The sequence below is a fragment of the Nerophis ophidion genome, linkage group LG04 (genome assembly GCF_033978795.1).
Source record: "Nerophis ophidion isolate RoL-2023_Sa linkage group LG04, RoL_Noph_v1.0, whole genome shotgun sequence".
Classification (NCBI taxonomy): Eukaryota; Metazoa; Chordata; class Actinopteri; order Syngnathiformes; family Syngnathidae; genus Nerophis; species Nerophis ophidion.
Window position 1 is genome coordinate 42,527,522 of NC_084614.1, and position 21,148 is coordinate 42,548,669.

Below are 21,148 nucleotides of genomic sequence, written 5' to 3' on the forward strand. Positions count from 1 at the left end.
TCATTGCTCCTGCCATATGAATTGCACTGAGTGGAGCGGATCACCACTCCAAGATGGCGGCCCCGCGTCTTGTGACGTCTATGTCTACAACGTAGCCAACTTCCGTATTGGTGACGTCAAGTAAAAACCGCCCACTCCTGGTGTTCAAGTACCCATTGATTAACACGTCTACGGATACATGTTAAATACTACAACTTATATGATTTATTCATGTGATGAACTACTAACATGTCAACAACAATAGAAAATGTCATGCTTCACTTTGATGGGTATCTCACGCTCTTTCGTAGTGAAGCCATATTTTTAGCGTGACGTCAGAAGAAACGTAGCCGTACATCGAACGTGTTCTCGCGAGGTTAGACGTTGCCTAGCAACCATTGCAAACCCTGGTCAAATTACAGCGGTCTAACATTATGGACTTTTTATGTAGTTTTTGATCCACTGCGGTAAGTTCCCCATAATTTAAAAACGGTGTACTTGATATTATGAAATGTAATATGAAGTCCTGTTGAATGTGAGGCGTTATTTGAAAATATACACGTTTTTAGTGCATACTTGAACGTGATATTCAGAAATTGCTGTGAAAACTTGTCAAAGAAGTTGCACCTTAGTATTAATGTTGATTATTTAAGGTTCTTGCTGTGTGATATATGATGGCCGTGTATTGACAGGGAAAGGGAAACGCAGGGGAAGACATGGCCGAGTCACTGGAAGAGTTCCAGGCGGTTCTCAGTGGGCTCACTGAGGACCAAGAGGACCCAAACATGGACAAGTTTCGTGAAGAGTATGAAAAGCTCCTCAATGTCCTGACCAAGTCCTACGGAAATGAGAAAAGGCTCATGACCAAGTGCAAGGAACTCAGTGCAGAGATTGCTTCAGCCTCCACCAAGTTTGAAGCTGCTGTGAAGATGACCCAGGATGATGAGACAACGATATCGTCTCTTAAAACGGTAAAGTAGTTATTTATTGTTGTTTGTTTGTATATTATATTTACTTTATACAGTCGGGAAAACGAGTACTGATTTTATCAGTCGACCATTGGCGGATCACACGCCCTGTTTTTCGTGAATAAGAGCATTATAAATGAATGACAAGGCAAATACCGTCTTTCCTTGAATTGCCGCAGGGCATATAGTATGCGCCTGCCTTAAATTACTGCCGGGTCAAACTCGCTTTGCAAAATAATTAGCGCATGCTTAGTATTACCGCCTGGTCAAACTCGTGACGTCACGAGTGACACTTCACCTGTCATCATTTTCAAAATGGAGGAGGCTGATTTCAATACCGGTAATTTGAAATCGCATAAAGGGAAGAACATTAAGAGCTATTCAGTAGGATTTAAGGTCCAAGCTTACATCACACTAAATTTTTTACTGCATGCCTTTGGTAAGTGCCGGATTGAGAAGAGGTTCTAAAATAATTAGCGCACGCTTACTTTTACCGCATGCCTTTGGTGAGCGCAGGAGTGAGAAGAGGTTTTAAAATAATTAGCGCCCCGGCGGTAATTCAAGGAAATACGGTACTTGCAAATTTCCCAAGCATTCCTCACTGTCCCCATTGGCACACTTTGTTAGTGCTGGGCTTGTATATAGTCGTACTGGGAATCCAATCTCAGCCGCTAAAGTGCCAGGAACATATGCAAGTATGTTAAATGTGTTATTTTGCATACACAGAAAAATATACAAAAAAGGGATTTTTTTAATGTTAAAAACATTCATAAAATTAAATTCAAGTTGGATGAAAAAAAAGACTATAAGAATAAGAATCAATAAAAATCAGAAATTATTTTAGTAACATGACTGAAAGTAACAGGAGTGAGTTAAATACTAGTAGTTAAATCCATCCATCCATTTTCTACCGCTTATTCCCTTTTGGGGTCGCGGAGGGCGCTGGTGCCCATCTCAGCTACAATCGGGCGGAGGGCGGCGTACACCCTGGACAAGTCGCCATCTCATCGCAGGGCCAACACAGATAGACAGACAACATTCACACTCACATTCACACACTAGGGCCAATTTAGTGTTGCCAATCAACCTATCCCCAGGTGTATGTCTTTGGAAGTGAGAGGAAGCCGGAGTACCCGAAAGAAACCCACGCATTCACGGGGAGGACATGCAAACTCCACACAGAAAGATTCCGAGCCCGGGATTGAACCCTGACTATTTCGTATTGTGAGGCAGACGCACTAACCCCTCTTCCACCGTGAAGCCCTACTTAGTTAAAGTTAAAGTACCAATGATTGTCACACACACACTAGGTGTGGTGAAATTTGTCCTCTACATTTGACCCATCCCCTTGATTATCCCCTGGGAGGTGAGGGGAGCAGTGGGCAGCAGCTGTGCCGCGGCCGGGAATCATTTTTGGTGATTTAACCCCCAATTCCAACCCTTGATGCTGAGTGCCAAGCAGGGATCTTGGATTTTTAAGCAGGGATACTTGTGAATATAGCCACGCTTTTAGAATAAAAGAAAAGATAATTCAGTAAACATGACTTGTGGAATTTTCCAGAGGAGTAATGTGTTCGGGTTAAAGCAGGGGTGTCAAACGTCCGGCCGGATCAGGCCAACGAACAGGTTTTATCCGGCCTGCGGGATGAGTTTGCTAAATATAAAAATTAACCTGAAATTTTTTAATGAAAGATACAGCTGTTCTAAATGTGTTTACTTAATGTCACAATAGCAATTCTTTGTATTTTTGTAGATGACATAAAACCATATGATGTTAGTACATCAGTCGAGTAAAATGATCAAACTAAATAAATAACATCCTGTAATTTGATTTTGAAATATTTTTTTTATCTTGATAGATTGAAAATGAACACCAAAGAGTTCACTGGTTAACATTATCACATAATTTATTCAGAAATTTTATATATAACCACAATTAAAGTTTGTGTAAGTCTAAAAATGAATTATGTAAGTAAGCGTAAAAAAACTAAACATGATTTGTACATTTGTACTTGTTCTATTTTCAAACAAAAACCTATCTGAAGTTGTCTTTATTCTTAAGTTATTGTGTCGTGATTTTACCAGCCTGGCCCACTTGAGAGTGGATTTTTCTCCATGTGGCCCCCGATCTAAAATGATTTTGACACCCCTGGGTTAAAGGATTCATTCAGGTTCATTTTAAGGGTAACTACTTATTTGAGCCCTTACCAAAATCCTTCCAGAGATGTTTGCAACCCTGCTGACCAACTACAAAAAAAAAAAAGTCACGTTTTGCAATGGGATCAAATACTTACTCAATGTACTGCATCAAATACGCATTCATGTATAACCTCTATTCTCATATGTCTATTTTCCTGACAAATGCTAAATCCTCAATCGGTTAACCTGAAATGTTCTTCCCTAACACTGCAGGAAGTGGAAAAAGCGTGGAAGATGGTGGATGCTGCTTATGTTAAGGAACAGGCCCAGATGGAGATGATCAAGAATCTACAAGAGGAGGTTACCAGCCTAACACAGCTAGCAGAACAACAAAGTATGGCCTCCGCCAACCAAGATCAAAGGTCAATCATTTTTCCATCCATCCATCCATTTTTAACTGCTCGTCCCTCTCGGTGTGATCATTGTGGGTGCTGGAGCCTATCCCAGCTGCACTCGGTACACCCTGGACAAGTCGCCACCTCGTCACAGGGCCAACACAGATAGACAGATAACGATCACACACACACACACACACACACACACACACACACACACACACACACACACACACACACACACACACACACACACACACACACACACACACACACACAATTGGGCCAATTTTAGATTCGTAGACATTTTTAGTAGGTCATATCCTCCAAAAATTAGCTGTTTTGTTTGTGCAAATTCAGTCGATTCCAGACAAATCATGTCCAATCCTCGCAACACATTTTAGTTAATCAGCGTTTTTTTTGCCAATCTAATTTGTCCCGCACCGGGGTTCAAACACACACATCAACTGTCCATTCAAAATGTTTACGTGTGCGTGCGCTATGAACAGCAATATGTAACAATACTTCAGCTTTTTATATTGCTCTAACAGCACAACTCTCATAGTCACTCAGACCTTCATATGTCTACAGCTCTAAGCCTTCTGGGTAATGTAGTAAATAAACATTTAGCAACAAACCCACATCCTCACTTCTTTGATATCATATTTCTTCAGCGTCTTGTATTTAGTCGTATTACTAAACAAGCACAAACGTACGTAGCACATACTTTTGGGAGAATTTTGCGAGTTTTGGACAAGGTGGGGCTGGTTGACATTGCTGGTCAGAAAAAGTATTTTAGAATTACCTAAAAACATTTAAATCACAAATATAGCACAAATAAATGGCAGTTGTATTTTAATATTGCAACGACATGGGAGACTAACTTCACACAGGTTTTTGACTTACCTTAAAAAAAATACCCTAGTAGATCTGACTAGTTCCAAGATCTCCATAAAAAGTGGGTATAAACTACGTGCAATGTGTTGGAACACAAACAAACATTTACTATTGACACACATATAACATACACGGAAGAATGTCTGCAACTTGTGTATGACAGAGCATCGAACAATAAGGCAGCCTTTGGTGGTGTATTTACCGTACAGTAACGTGCTGTTACTCCCCTATAGTGTTAAATTTGTTAACATAACGATTGAAACATCAATATTTGTTTTCGAAACTATGCACATGATAGACGTATTGAAATCCTGTGTCTTTTGGGGTTTAATTTACAAAAAACACTTCAAACATTGATAACAAATTCATAAAATCACCAGCTGATGCAATGTTATTGATTAAAAAAAATCAGCTGTAAACTGTTATTATGGTTGTACATGGCAAATCCAGAATGCAGAGAAGGCGATGTGTCATGTGACCTCTTGACAACAATAGCAATATGTGCCGCAACTTTGTGAAGATGATGCCACGAAATCAGACATTTTGAGCTGAGAAATCCTGGAGGTATCCGTAATTGTTTAAATAAATACATGAGAACCAAATTGTGCTTGCAGTGAATTGCTGAAAATGATTGAAGATTTAACAAATGAGCGCGATCGCCTGCTGACAACAGTCGAGAGTCTCAGGGAACAGTTGAGCATCGCCAGTACGAGCAAGCAGAAGGCAGAGAACCAAAGGGAGGCTGCCTTAAACAACATTTCCCAGGTGTGTGAGACATTATTGACATTAAACATTTTTCATTGTGATGACTGAATTCAGCGTCCGTTCCAAACTATTGCTCTTTCTCTGTGCAGCTTCAACATGAGATTCAGTTGCAGCAGAACGACATTTCCCGTGAGCAGAGGTTGAAGGAAAAACTGGAGAAGGAGTTGAATGAGCTCAGCATCAACATGGAAACCAAGATCAGAGAGATACTAATACTGAAAAAAGACGCCCAAACATTCAAAGAGGAACAGATGAGATCAATGCAACAACTGAAATCAATGAAGGTAGTAAATGAATCAATATGGTATTAGTTATTGATCCTATGATAGGATAAATGACTATTGTTTGACCAAACTCAATCAATCAATCAATGAAAGTTTATTTATATAGCCCTTAATCATAAGTGTCTCAAAGGGCTGCACAAGCCACAACGACATCCTTGGCTCAGATCCCACAGCAGGGCAAGAAAAAAACTCAACATTATGGGAACAACGAGAAACCTTGGAGGGGACCGCATATGTGGGGGACACCCCCTCTCCGGGCAACCAGTGCAATGGATGTTCAAGTGGAACTCCCAAGCACTGTTCCATAAATTTCCCTATTGTTGGGAATCAGCAATTTTGGAGCTGTTCTACATTACGTATCAAGGTCTGTGTTTACTCTAAGTCCCCCACTAAAACATGAACAGCTCATGCTTAAGGTACCAAAGGTTGTTGTTGTTGTTGGTAGTGCCTGATCAGTATTGCCTTACAGTCCACTCAAGTTGGGGTCTCAGAAGAGGAGAGAGATAGTCACAAGAGGGAAGATCCCATATTAAAGAGGCAAATTCCATTGGGTTCTCCTGGAGGTCCGCAGGAGGGAGAAGTATGGGGTGTGCTGGGCAGTCAAACATTTGTGTTCTCTCTTTAGCCTGCTAATGGAGCTGCTCCTGTGGAATGAGGTCTATAAGGGCCTGCAGGGTTTTGCCTTTTAAAGTAAGTGTTGCTTGGACCGCTGTTTCTTCTGGTCACCAGTTGCTAAATCGCGCTTCTATTCGCACCTGGATGTGGTGGCTTTTGAATACAACGAGACATTTAATACAACTTTGATAAAAAGGAAGAGTTTCGTGTGTACAAGCAAGTCATTTTTTTTCCAAAACCAAACAAAAAATACCAGAGGATCATTTCTGCAGTAAGGAGTCATGGTTCCATCAACCAATGACATGTTATAAGACCGTCACTGAGTAGAGTCCAGGTTGTTTAGCCAACCAACTGTGCATTCTGTCAAAGAGAGGAATTCAATTCATAAATCAAAATGTACTCATATAGCCCTGAATCACAAATGTCTCAAAGGGCTGCACAAGTCGCAATGACATCCTTGGCTCACATCCACATCAGAAAAGAAAAAACTGAACCCAATGGGGACAACAAGAAACCTTGGAATGGACCACGGATATGGGTCTGGAGCGCCATGCACGGAGGGTCTGACAGGGGTATTCATATATATATATATATTAAAATTCTGTATTATAATTATATTATCTGCGTGCATCACTAGATCAGCAACAAACTCAGAAAATTTACTGACAAAGTTCGAATAGGGTCCTGAGATAGTTAACAGCCAGATGTAGAGGTAGTGGGGTGACAGACCTCATAGTGAGCACCTCAAATGATTTATATTTATTACTTAAGTTAGGGCTAAGGTCAAGAGTTTCATTAGATATTAGAGTAAGCTCTCCACTTGTTTTAAGGGGACGGGCAATATGTGCACTCGTTTAATTAAGAGGACATGCCTCCTTAAGTGGCAAAAAATTAATCCGGTTTTCCCCAGAGAGAGGGTCAATTATCAACAGACGTTAGTACCTTTTCTTGACAAAAACAAGCCAGCCACTTGTTAAGCGAAACGAATCTGCTATACATTTCATCATTGCCTCTCGCAGTACTCAATGCTGAGACATCTTTCTAGCAAGATCACAAGTCGTAGCTTTATTCCTCTTTGTAATCTCTGACCGTCTCATTCTAGTGTCATTGGAGCCGACGTGTACAACTATGTTCGCGTAACTAGTGGTGCGATTAGCCTTTCGTAAGTGTTTACTAAGCCTATTGCGTGTCAGCTCCCTAAGATTTGCTTCAATGCTCGGGCCCCTTGAATACACTTAGTTGTGGCTGGTTTACTAAGCTGTATGTCCCGGGTGATGGAGTATCCTATGATTAAGGTGTAGTGTCCGGTAGACTGAGATGTAGGACTAGTTAAAGGGCTAAATCTATTATGTGTCTCATCCGGTTCACCGTGGCTTGTTAGCCGCTTAGAGCTGCTACAAACTGGGCTAGTCAGCTCGCTACAGACAACGCTAACACACATGTCTGCAGCGCATAAAGTTACGAAATTACTCATCCCTAACTTGCGGACACAGAGTTCACCGATCCCTCTAGAAAAACATCCCATATGGCAATCATTTACAGAATGGGCCATAGTCTGGTCTGGGTGACTACAGTCTAAATGAGGATTTATCTGGAACTCTTAGTCTTAAACTGTTAATTCCAGGCCAAGGTTCATGAGCTCCATAAACAAAGCCAGCTGATCCCTTCTTCTCAGTTAAATGTTGCTCTGGCCCAACTCCCTACGTAGAATGTAGAGGAATGCCAAATTCCAAATTTTTTCTCTCATGCGGTTGCAATCAAAGGCATCCCACTTCTGACGCAATTGTGACAAACTCAAGTTTAAGCAGCCGATGATAAGAGGAAGAAGTTTGATTGTTCAAGGAATTGCCACAGTCTGGACTGAGTGACTACAGTCATTGAGGATTGCTTTAGAAATTCCAGAAGTAAAGGTAGTGTACAGTTCTTGCATGAATGATGCAGATCCTGTTGTTGTGCACCATTGTCTCCTGATGAGTGGGAGATCTTTCTTTATGGCGGATGCCTTGCCACGCTGACTCCACATCAAAGCCCATTTTGTCCAGTGACGTGTACATCCAAAAGGATTTCCGGGACTCATGGATTTTAATGTTGGCGTTGTCTGGGATGCAAACAACTTTCTGGATTTGCGGTGAATTCCAGGTAGAGTAAGGTTGGAAGACACAAGGAGCAACTATAGATTCGTCGCATCAAGGAGTTCAGGATGGTGTCAACGTGTCTGGTGCGCCAACTTGCTGCTCACACTGGAGGGCAATGCTGCTGAGTATGTAAGGGCAAGGCTGGTTTTCCAGAAGGTGGAGGCAATTGAGCCCCTGTTGATACTTGCCAATTCTGCTGAAGGTTAACTCTAAAAAGAATCTTTCCAGCAGTTTTTTTCAGGTGTTCACTGTAAGTGAGGATTCCGGTCCACGGTGACCCCAATGTACTTTGAATGTTTTTCATTCCTGACTGGTTGGTTCTCCACAGAAAGTCAGCGATGACTGAGATGGAAGTCTACTATCCTACACTGGCATCAAGAAAATGAATTCTCACAATAACATAAGGCAATTAAATGGATACTATACTTGTATAGCACTTTTCTATCTTTCAAGGTGCTCAAAGCGCTTTGACATTATTTTTCACATTCACCCATTTATACTTACTTTCACAAACTGATGGCGGGAGCTACTATGCAAGGCACTAACAACGACCCATCAGGGTGAAATATCTTGCCCAAGGACACAGCGGACATGACTCGGATGGCGGAAGCTGAGATCGAAACTGGAACCCTCAAGTTGTGTGCACTGCCGCTCTACTGCCCAAGCCACGCTGTCCCATTAAATTATTTACAACTGAACAAACACAAGCATACTGGCAACATGCCAACATGCTAACCAGCGTATTATTACTTAAGCAATGAAATAATTATATCAGTTTGCTTCTTTCACAACAGAATGCCATTGAGAAAGTCACTAAAGAACTGGAACAGTTGCAACACAAAACCAACAAGTTGCAACGGGACCGGGATCAGCTCGTATCCGTTAGAGAACGCATCTTTTTGGAAAATCAGAAGAACTTAACCGAACTTAAGGTGAATGGCACACAACAAAATAATTGCACTGTATGCTCCTCACTCTTTTTTGATATTTTTACAACACAATAGTTTGACAACATTTGAAAGTCAAAATGTAAAATATAATTGGAAAAGATCCTGAAAATATCCCGAGGGTGAAAAAGAGCTATGGTCGACCGAATAATGAAGTTCTGTACCTAATAAGGTACCTTCAGGATTGGTCATAATGTAAATCATTCTAATCTGTTACAGCAATCCGGGTTTTATGCTGCCGATTCCAATACCAATCATCCATGAGTGAGATCGGCCGATACATGTATTACCTGTAATTTTTAAAATGTCTTTAAATTGGGTGCTATTAACAATGTAAAAATATCAACACAATATTTAAACTTGTTCCTTGTAGTATTTTATTACACACAGTTATTTGAGCAAACAAAGTCAATGGTACACAGTAACTGAACAAAATTAAAGACTACTATGCTTTTAAATAGTTTCTCCTCAAAGGGCTCCTGCGTATAGGGACTTATTCAAAATAATCATTTTGCATCTGGATTTTGATACTCACCTTGGTATCGACACTACTGATTTATAGATGGATCCAGCCTCTTACGTATACGCCTGGCTGATACACACCAACAGAGCACAACAGTTGTTATATTATCCTCACTCTAGACTCTTATTAATCTACTTGTTAATTTCCTGTTAATAGCTGCTTACTTTCGACTGTAACACGATTCCATCCACAATTACCAATCAGCATGTATTTCTTTTGTTGTTTCAAGCTAGCTTAGCGATTAGCATGCCTACGTCTTCTTGTACTTACACAATGTGTACCATGTTTAGCCTGGTCCTCAAGTGATAATGGTACCTAATAATGATATTTAAGATACACAGAAAAGCAGTTTAATTGTCGCAATGGAAGTGATGATCATTACCGTGTATAGACATACAAAATTAGCTGCCAGCCGTCTGTCAGCAGAGGGCCCAAAAATAAAACACATTATCAGCCAGAGGGGATATTGTGATAGGCTTTGAAACGCACTAATCGGCATTGGCAGATTACATACTTTTTCACGAAAATCAGCTGATTGATGGGTGTTGGAGATTGGACCGTATGATAACCGAAAGGTTAAACATATAATTTGGGCGAGAATTTTACAATCATACAAAAAGGAGTAAATAACACATTTTTAGATCAATTTAGCGTAACTGGATGTACATGATGACCTCTCAACTACACTAATATGTCATGGCACAGAGGTTGTCAATCCCTATATTAGGTGATGCAGGCGTTCATTATGTATAATATAGTATGTATTAAATAGTAAGATTGACATTAGGGATAACCAAAATTTGAGTTAAGCCCTTTCCTCTTTCCTCCCAACTGTCAGTTGAAAGAAGACGTGATCAATCAGATTCGCCAGGAGATTTCCAAAGAAAGACTAATGAAAGAGGCCATCCAGAAGAAGTTCCGCGTCATGGAGGATCAGAAATCGGATGTGGAAGTACAGAGAGAGATCTTGAAAGCTCGTATCGCTGGTGTGGAGAAAGGTATGCAAGCTTTCCTCATTAACACTAACCATTTCCTGCCATCATTTCAACCAGTTTCTGTAAATTATGCAAGGCTTGCAACTTTGTCATGGCACATTTTTGCCAATCAGTGTCATTTTTGCCAATTGGATTGATCTTCAACTGTCTAATTAAAAACGTATGTTTTTTTCTTGTGTAGATGAAGCAGGAATAACAACAAGTAATATTATATCAACTCAATATCGCTCAAACAACACAGTTGTCGTCCTTGATGTCGCTCAGATTTACTTCCGGTTCCTGTCTACAGCACTAAGCTTTCTGCGTAATGGAGTATAGAAACATTTAGCAACAGACCAATGTCCTCACTCCCTGGTTCAACTGTGTTTATATATTTATTTAACCTTTATTTATCCAGGGTAAGACAGTTAAGAACATATATTCATTTGCAATGCCAACCTCGCAAAGAGGCAGCATTTACATGTTAGAGATGATAGATAATGTCTCATCATCTCTAATTCATCAACAAAACTTTGCACAATAGATTGCTCTCAACAGTTCACAAATGATCTTAACATGCCAGGGTAATTGTGTTAAATGTTTGAGATTGACAAACACTTTTCAAGCGTAAAGCATACACACAGAATGTGGATGACAGTAGACAGTGAACAATAAGGAAATCTTTGGGAGTGTTTATTTCTGTGATTATAATTAATTGTTAATATTATTAGTTATAATCAATTAAAACAGTACTGTAAGTTGACTTTGACTCTTGAGCATGGGCTTTTACTGCCATCTAGTGTCAACTTTCAAGTCGAGTAAAACATATAGAGTATTTGTTTTCCTGTATTTGTTGAAATCCTGTGCTTTTTGAAGTTAAGGTACAAGGATCACTTAAAACATTAATAAAAAAGTAGACAATTCCTAGTTGAGTCAATATTATTAGGGGAAAAAAGCCTCAAAACATTGCAACTTTTGGCCAACTTTCGGAAAAGGTTACCAAGAGTTCAGGAATTTTAAGCCGCAACAATCACCAATGAATCCTGGATAGTTGATTCGTGCTAGTGTCTGCTGGCTTTTGTGCCTTGGGCACTAATGCACCCCAATAACATCACAGATGCTGGCTTTTGAACTTTGCGTCGATAACAGTCTGGATGGTTCGCTTCTCCTTTGGTCCGGATGACACGATGTCGAATATTTCCAAAAACAATTTGAAATGTGGACTCATCAGAACACAGAACACTTTTCCACTTATCATCGGTCCATCTTAGATGATCTCGGGCCCAGAGAAGCCTGCGGCGTTTTTAGATGTTGTTGATAAATGGCTTTCGCTTTGCATAGTAGAGCTTTAACTTGCACTTACAGATGTAGCGACGAACTGTATTTAGTGAGAGTGGTTTTCCGAAGTGTTCCTGAGCCCATGTGGTGATATCCTTTAGAGATTGATGTCGGTTTTTGATACAGTTCCGTCTGAGGGATCGTAGGTCACGGTCATTCAACGTTGGTTTCCGGCCATTGGTTTAATTTATGTTTATTTTTTTATCGGCGACACATATATTAAGGCTGTCAAAATTAACGAGGTAACTCATTTGATTAATCACAAAAAAGTATTGCATTAATCATTAACACATTTTGATTAATCATGTAATTTATTTTGCCTGTACAAGCATTTTAACCTTAACCTCTATATGATCAGTGATCAGATTTATACATACGTCAGTACAAAAATGAGTGAGGAAACTTTGATTGGTGTGTTCGCTGGCAATTTACTCCAGGCTGAAATAACTGTTTCTAATTTTTGTGCAAATAAATTACATGCATTCAAGTAAAACTGTTAAAAACGTTCCTGGATGACATTCTGACAATTAAATATCATTTATGAACAAATTTGGGGTCTTTCGTAAACAAATTTTAATCACGCAATCACCTGTGATTAATCCTGATTTTAAAGTCAAAGTACCACTGATAGTCACACACACACGAGGTGTGATGAAATTAACCTCTGAATTTGACCCATCTCCATGTGCCACCCCCTGGGAAGTGAGGGGAGCAGTGAGCAGCAGCAGTGGCCGCACTCGGGAATAATTTTGGTGATTTAACCCCCAATTCCAACCTCTTGATGCTGAGTGCCATACAGGGAGGTAATAGGTCCCATTTTTATAGTCTTTGGTATGACTCGGCCGGGGTTTGAACTCACAACCTACCGATCTCGCGAACACTAAGTTGGGAAATTGTGTTAGATGTAAATATAAACGGAATACAATGATTTGCAAATCCTTTTCAACCGATATTCAATTGAATGCACTACAAAGACAAGATATTTGATGTTCAAACTCATAAACTTTATTTTTTTTTGCAAATAATAATTAACTTAGAATTTCATAACTGCAACACGTGCCAACGTAGTTGGGAAAGGGCATGTTCACCACTGGGTTACATCACCTTTTCTTTTAACAATACTCAATAAACGTTTGGGAACTGAGGAAACTAATTGTTGAAGCTTTGAAAGTGGAATTCTTTCCCATTCTTGTTTTATGTAGAGCTTCAGTCGTTCAACAGTCCGGGGTCTTTGCTGTCGTATTTTACGCTTCATAATGCGCCACACATTTTCGATGCGAGACACGTCTGGACTGCAGGCGGGCCGGGAAAGTACCCGCACTCTTTTTTTACGAAGCCACGCTGTTGTAACACTTGCTGAATGTGGCTTGGCATTGTCTTGCTGAAATAAGCAGGGGCGTCCATGAAAAAGACGGCGCTTGGATGGCAGCATATGTTGTTCTAAAACCTGTATGTACCTTTCAGCATTAATGGTGCCTTCACAGATATGTAAGTTATCCATGCCTTGGGCACTAATGCACCCCCATACCATCACAGATGATGGCTTTTGAACTTTGCGCCGATAACAGTCTGGATGGTTCGCTTCTCCTTTGCTCCGGATGACACAATGTCGAATTTTTCCAAAAACAATTTGAAATGTGGACTTGTCAGACCACAGAACACTTTTCCACTTATCATCGGTCCATCTTAGATGATCTCGGCCCAGAGAAGCCGGCGGCGTTTCTAGATGTTGTTGATAAATGGCTTTCGCTTTGCATAGTAGAGCTTTGACTTGCACTTACAGATGTAGCGACGAACTGTATTTAGTGAGAGTGGTTTTCCGAAGTGTTCCTGAGCCCATGTGGTGATATCCTTTAGAGATTGATGTCGGTTTTTGATACAGTTCCGTCTGAGGGATCGTAGGTCACGGTCATTCAACGTTGGTTTCCGGCCATGCCGCTTACGTTGAGTGATTTCTCCAGATTCTCTGAACCTCTTGATGATATTATGGACCGCAGATGTTGAAATCCCTAAATTTCTTGCAATTGCACTTTGCGGAACGTCGTTCTTAAACTGTTTGACTATTTGCTCACGCAGTTGTGGACAATGGGGTGTACCTCGCCCCATCCTTTCTTGTGAAAGACTGAGCCTTTTTTGGGAAGCTGTTTTTATACCCAATCATGGCACCAACTGGTTCCCAATTAGCCTGCACACATGGGGGATGTTCCAAATAAGTGTTTGATGAGCATTCCTCCACTTTATCAGTATGTATTCCCACCTTTCCCAACTTCTTTGTCACGTGTTGCTGGCATCAAATTCTAAAGTTAATAATTATTTGCAAAAAAAAAAAAAAAGTTTATCAGTTTGAACATCAAATATGTTGTCTCTGTAGCATATTCAACTGAATATGGGTTGAAAATGATTTGTAAATCATTGTATTCCGTTTATATTTACATCTAACACAATTTCCCAACTCATGGAAACGGGGTTTGTATATATATATATATATATATATATATATATATATATATATATATATATATATATATATATGTAGGTGTGGGAAAAAAATCACAAGACTACTTCATCTCTACAGATCTGTTTCATGAGGGGTTCCCTCAATCATCAGGAGATTTTAATGGAAGCATTCACATACAATGGTTTATATAGAGCACAGAGTGGGTGGGTACAGGCAGGCGTAGGGTGTGGTGATTGGCTCATGTGTTACCTAGGAGGTGTTTCCGTCTGTGACGACATGTTGAAATGATTTCACTGCGCTTGTTGAGGGATGATAGATCTGGATGATATATAATAAACAGTTTCTCTTTTAAGCATAGGTTGCATCTTTTATTACCACTGTTGTAAGGTGAGCTGGATGCAAGAATTTGCCATGTTATTGAATATTCAACATTATTGTCTTTGAGGTTCCAAATGTGTTTGCTGAGTTCTGTAGAATTCTGCAAAGTCTGGTTTCTAAAGGAGGCGTTGTGATTATTCCATCTTGTTTTGAACGCTCCTTCGGTTAATCCTACGTACGTGTCGGATGTGTTAATGTCCTTGCGTATTACCTTTGCTTGGTAAACGACTGATGTCTGTAAGCACCTTCCGTTGAGAGGGCAATCAGGTTTCTTGCGACAGTTACATTCATTATTGGTTTCAGAGTCGTTTAGTCTGGGGGTAGGCAGTCCTTTTGCAATTGCTTTGTTGTGGTTTGAAATGATTTGTTGCATGTTATTCATACAGCTGTAGCTCAATTTAATGTTGTTCTTGTTGAATATTTTTCTTAGGGTGTTGCCTTTGGGGAAGTGTTTGTCGATCAGAGTGAGGAACTTGCGGCCGATGTTGGTTGAGACGTCTTTGCTGAATGGCGGATTGTACCAGATGATGTTGTTTCGTTTTCTGCTCTTTTTTGGTTGGTTTCCTGGAGTGGGTTCATAGGTGAGGGTGAAGTTGTATCCGCTTTCATCAAGTGCTTTCTGGTACGGGGGGGTTGCTTGGTCGAATTCAGCTTTGCTGGATGACAGCATCGATAGCCTTTTATTAATTCCGGTAGGTATTCTTTTGGTGGTGGTGGGTGGGTGGTTGCTGTCATGGTGCACGTATTGGAGTGTTGTGTTGGGTTTCGTGAATGGTTGGTAGCTGTTATTTCTCAGGTTGAAAGTGACGTCGAGGAAGTTGACGGTTTGCTTGTTGGCTTCGATCGTGATCCGTAGGCCGTTTTCTTTGAAGATTTGGCATATGCGCTTCTTGGTGTTCTCGCTGCTCCTTGGCGAGGCGCGGCACACTGCCAGTCCGTCATCACGGTAAATACCAAGGTTCAGGTTGAGGCTAGCAAGCTGGGAGAGGAGGAAACTCCCAACGAGTTCGCACGTTTCTGCTCCGTCAAAACTCCCCATAGTAACGTCAAATGTTGAATTGTTCTTTTTTTGCCATGGTGTACTGTTGTGGATGAGTATGGAGTTCTTTGCGTGGATGATGATGTTTCTTTCGTTGCCCGTGATTGAGTCGTAGTCCGAGGCGAAGTTTAGTGCTTGGGTCAGTAGGTCTTGCGTGATGGAAGGGTAAAATTCTTCGATGTCGAAGGAGATAAAGTTTGTCTTGGATGTTGTTAAACCATTTGATTACTGCTGCTGTATTTCTCCATTGGTTGAGTGGTGTTTTGTCCTTGATTTTTGCGTTGATTCTGTCCAGGATTATTTTGCTGATTTTTCCTATTTCGGATTTAGTTGGGTTTATTAGTCGGCATGTTGGGTTATTTGCGAAGTTGGGTTTGTGGTCCTTCAATGTGATGAAGGCTTCTTTGTTGGCTGTGGCGTCCACCCTGTCCTCAATGTCCAGTTCGGTTGCGATCCGCTTGTTTTCCAGGTGGATGTTCTGTAAAAATATTCAACAAGAACAACATTAAATTGAGCTACAGCTGTATGAATAACATGCAACAAATCATTTCAAACCACAACAAAGCAATTGCAAAAGGACTGCCTACCCCCAGACTAAACGACTCTGAAACCAATAATGAATGTAACTGTCGCAAGAAACCTGATTGCCCTCTCAACGGAAGGTGCTTACAGACATCAGTCGTTTACCAAGCAAAGGTAATACGCAAGGACATTAACACATCCGACACGTACGTAGGATTAACCGAAGGAGCGTTCAAAACAAGATGGAATAATCACAACGCCTCCTTTAGAAACCAGACTTTGCAGAATTCTACAGAACTCAGCAAACACATTTGGAACCTCAAAGACAATAATGTTGAATATTCAATAACATGGCAAATTCTTGCATCCAGCTCACCTTACAACAGTGGTAATAAAAGATGCAACCTATGCTTAAAAGAGAAACTGTTTATTATATATCATCCAGATCTATCATCCCTCAACAAGCGCAGTGAAATCATTTCAACATGTCGTCACAGACGGAAACACCTCCTAGGTAACACATGAGCCAATCACCACACCCTACGCCTGCCTGTACCCACCCACTCTGTGCTCTATATAAACCATTGTATGTGAATGCTTCCATTAAAATCTCCTGATGATTGAGGGAACCCCTCATGAAACAGATCTGTAGAGATGAAGTAGTCTTGTGATTTTTTTTTTCCCACACCTACATATTGCGCTCTACCACGGTATCGAGCACTATTCTCTGGATAATCCAATCAAGACATATATATATATATATATATATATATATATATATATATATATATATATATATATATATATATATATATATTATATGTATTTAAATATGTATATATGCAAATAAATGTGTATATATGTTTATATGTATTTTTGTATATATATATATATATATGTCATTAATGTACGTGTGTAAATTATATGTATATTAACACACACAAATATATAAATATATATATATATATATATATATATATATATATATACATGTTTATAATTGTATATATATTTTTTTTTTTACTTAATGTGCCGCAGAGTTTGAGGGTTCACGGAAGCAAGTTGAAGCTGACAAAAAAGTAATTAACGAGCTGACCAGAGAGCGAGACCTCTTGAGTAAGGTATCCTTATTGATCTCATCCTACTTACTTTTCAGCCACTTGAATCCTGTTGACATTTAATATTCAGGTCGCACACATCATATTAACTTATGTTGTTTTTGATCCCAACCCTAAGAATGTGGCTAAAGCTACAGAGGAGATAGAGGAAACTCAGATCTCGGTGATGGAGCTTGAGAATGACAAACGAGTGCTTCAACAAGAGATCTCCGGCAACCTCCTGGAGAGCCAGAAGCAGCGTAAGATCATCCAGGATCTGGAAAAGGAACGAGACCGCTACATTAACGAAGCCAACAACCTTTTGAAAAAGGCAAGTCATGTATAAAGACAGTTGATTCACATATTTGGAGGATTATGTGCTGTAGTTAAGGAAATAAGCAAAAGGAAGTAGTCATATTTTTAGTTAAACCCACCTGGATTGTGACAGAGTTTCCTCTACTAAGGTGCAAGAAAAAGCTGATGAAATAGAAACCAGCGAGATGGCAATACATAACTGGAAGAAGAGGGTCGCTGAAGAAGAGTGCAAGCTCAAAAGAAAAGAAGACATCCTGGAGTCCGTGATTTCTGAGAGGAACCACTACAGCAAAAACCTTGTTGAAGCGCAGGTATAAACGTAGTACGCAGTTTGGTTTTGTTTATTTGTTGAAATATTCAGAAGGAATAATGGTACATGTATTTTTTACTGTATCTTTGCTACAGAAGTTCCGATCAGGTACAAAAGTATACTGATTTTCCACATGTTGCACATCAAGGGGCCATAGTCTTACTTGTGCTTGTACGTTAAAACCTGCGCATAAGCACAGATTCTGGCTGCGCAGCATTCTTCCACTCTGGGTGGAGCAACCCTAAAATGTGGACTTTCCCTGTCAAATCTGAGCTTGCACACATGTTCCAATAAACTTAAAGGGGACCTTTAATGCTTTAAATAGACATTTAAAACACTTCATTGTAGTCTAGATCAGGGATTTTAACCTTTTTGACTTCAGGGCCTGACTTTTATAATGCATATTAAATAATTATCTCTCACTTACTTAAAGTTTACAACCTTGTCAAATGAAATGAAATTGTGTGTTAATCAAACAATTATCATTTACTTAACAGATACATCTTAGGCTTGGGTCAGGCTGAATAGAAAAAAAAGGTACTAACCAAATATACTACATAAGAAGTACATTTACATACACATATGTTGTCCCAAGGCTTCACGAGGCTTCACGGTGGCAGAGGGGTTAGTGCGTCTGCCTCACAATACGAAGGTCCTGCAGTCCTGGGTTCAAATCCAGCCTCGGGATCTTCCTGTGTGGAGTTTGCATGTTCTCCCCGCGAATGCGTGGGTTCCCTCCGGGTAATCCGGCTTCCTCCCACTTCCAAACACATGCACCTGGGGATAGGTTGATTGGCAACACTAAATTGGCCCTAGTGTGTGAATGTGAGTGTGAATGTAGTCTGTCTATCTGTGTTGGCCCTGCGATGACATGGCGACTTGTCCAGGGTGTACACCGCCTTCCGCCCGATTGTAGCTGAGATAGGCGCCAGCGCCCCCCGCGACCCCAAAAGGGAATAAGCGATAGGAAATGGATGGATGGATAGATGTTGTGCCAAAATAAACACAATTAATAATGAATATGTTTCTCAACTAAACTGTCAGTAAAATCAAATTTAAAGTGCAACTGAAAATACAGCGTCACCACATTAGTCAAAGTTTTTGTGCTTAAACTTCTTTATGACTCTAGCCCCAGACTTCTTCTGTTTGTTTGAGATTGTCATTACTGCCACAAGTGGTGGAAAAATGTATTACAGCTCGGTGCCGCTGCAGACCATACAGACCACCGCTGAGAAACAGATATTTTTTGGCGTCCCTCTAGGTTGAGAATATGTTTAATAATATGTATTTGTATATGTTTTGGTGTAAATCTTGCGTAAATTTGCTCCACAGTCTCTTTTAAAACCCGTTTTTTGTGTCTGTCTGAAAGATGGGGTTTTTTTTGCATTCTCAGATTGCAAATTAAACCACTCCCCACCCTCTCGAAAAGTATCATGAAATATATTTTGAAAGTGTACATTGTTAAAATATATATCTTTAAGTCATCGCCACAATTTTTTTTCCAGACACGGTCGAAAATAAATTGTAAGACATGGTCGAAAATAAATTATATAAATATTAGAGATTCACCCGGTCACATTATTGGTACACCTGCACACAATACAATTGATACAGACTCTGCATTATAAAAGCTGCTTTTAATCAGCATTTCTGTCACCGCATGTCACATGTCAGTATTACTATGTACATGCCACAATTATATGAAAACAATACTTCAGCCTATCTTTTTTGTGTGTTTTCATCACAGAAGCTGCTGTTGTCTAAATAATTACCTGCATCTCGCGATGACTTCACAATGCAGACAGACTAAAAAAAACGCATGAACAGAGACATCCAAAACTGCGTGCAAGCTCTGCTCTAAATGCATGAGCCTTGGACGCTTTGGCATTGTTTAACATGAGTATACAGCATTGTAAGATTAGTAAAAAAATACAAAAAAAGATCATAGATCCCCTTTAAGTACTTTTGTTCCTACGCGCTTGAACACGGACGTACAGAATGTTTTACAAAAAACACAACTTAGAAAACACACACACACACATTGAGTACGCATTTAAAAATGCTTACATACACAGCTTTGATACCCTGCGAGGAATGCGTCAGGATGGACATCAGGTGTAAGAAGCATGCGAAAAAACATTTATTTGATCAACTTTCTGATGAAAATAGAAACTAGTGTCTTTGAAAGTATTTATTTATTTCATCATTCCACACACATGTCTCTTAGGACAGCATCTCAAAGTTGAAGATCAAGATGAGGTCCATGGCCAACCAGATGACTCAGCTGAAAGATGAGATAACTGCAAAGGAGCTGGTCATTTACAAAGACCAACAGCATCACAAGCGCTTGGAACGGGATAACGAGGTTCTCAAGGTACTGCAGCTTCACCTGTTTCGTCACGTTGAGGCTAAGTAAGGTCCTTTAAGACATGATGTAGATTTGAAGAGGATCATTTTAATTGCATTTATGTTAATTGTCTATAATGTATGTTGAATGTTATGTCACACTATGAATGTAAATATTCCTCTCAGCCAATCAGAGAGGTCTGATGGTACCTATGTATTATTAAGTATGCTCCCAATGTGTCCTTTTGCAGGCTGACCTGAAGTTGATTAAGCAGCAACTGGAGGAGGAAATGCAACGTGTTGAGAATCTAAAAGTCGAAAAGGAAAAACTGGAGAAAATCATTGATGATAACCAAGTTGAACAAACACTAACTAAGAAACAATTAGAGCAGGTAAGGATGAGATACAACATGCAGGTCTAGTTTTAGGAAAATTATTTTGTTTATGGCTTATTTGTTTCGTTGAACAATGTTACAGTGTTTAGTGTGTAGAAACGTGCTATATAAATCTAATCCATTATTATTATTATTATTATTATTATTATTACTACTACAACATCAAGGAACATCACATTATCACACTTGCAACCCAAGTTCGAAAAAGTGTAGGAAGAAGTCTATTTATTCCTAACTATAGTTGCACACATGTGACATACGTAATAAGAGTCCTTGATAAAACAATATTGCAGTCTAAAACGGCACATGTGTCAATACAAACAACAATC

The 21,148-nt window shown here is 39.8% G+C and overlaps 1 protein-coding gene across 1 annotated transcript in view; it reads left to right on the plus strand.

The window, feature by feature from the left end:
- Nucleotides 1-682: 682 nt before the first annotated feature.
- cfap58 (cilia and flagella associated protein 58) overlaps nt 683-21,148 on the plus strand; it is a 48,417-nt gene continuing 27,951 nt past the window's right edge. The window contains exons 1-11 of the mRNA XM_061898091.1: nt 683-950; nt 3,360-3,508; nt 4,993-5,143; nt 5,233-5,427; nt 8,972-9,109; nt 10,486-10,645; nt 17,395-17,477; nt 17,593-17,784; nt 17,918-18,079; nt 20,306-20,452; nt 20,676-20,816. Of these exons, the coding sequence (XP_061754075.1) occupies nt 696-950; nt 3,360-3,508; nt 4,993-5,143; nt 5,233-5,427; nt 8,972-9,109; nt 10,486-10,645; nt 17,395-17,477; nt 17,593-17,784; nt 17,918-18,079; nt 20,306-20,452; nt 20,676-20,816 (1,773 nt within the window). The 5' untranslated portion in view covers nt 683-695. The remainder of the gene's footprint in view (nt 951-3,359; nt 3,509-4,992; nt 5,144-5,232; nt 5,428-8,971; nt 9,110-10,485; nt 10,646-17,394; nt 17,478-17,592; nt 17,785-17,917; nt 18,080-20,305; nt 20,453-20,675; nt 20,817-21,148) is intronic.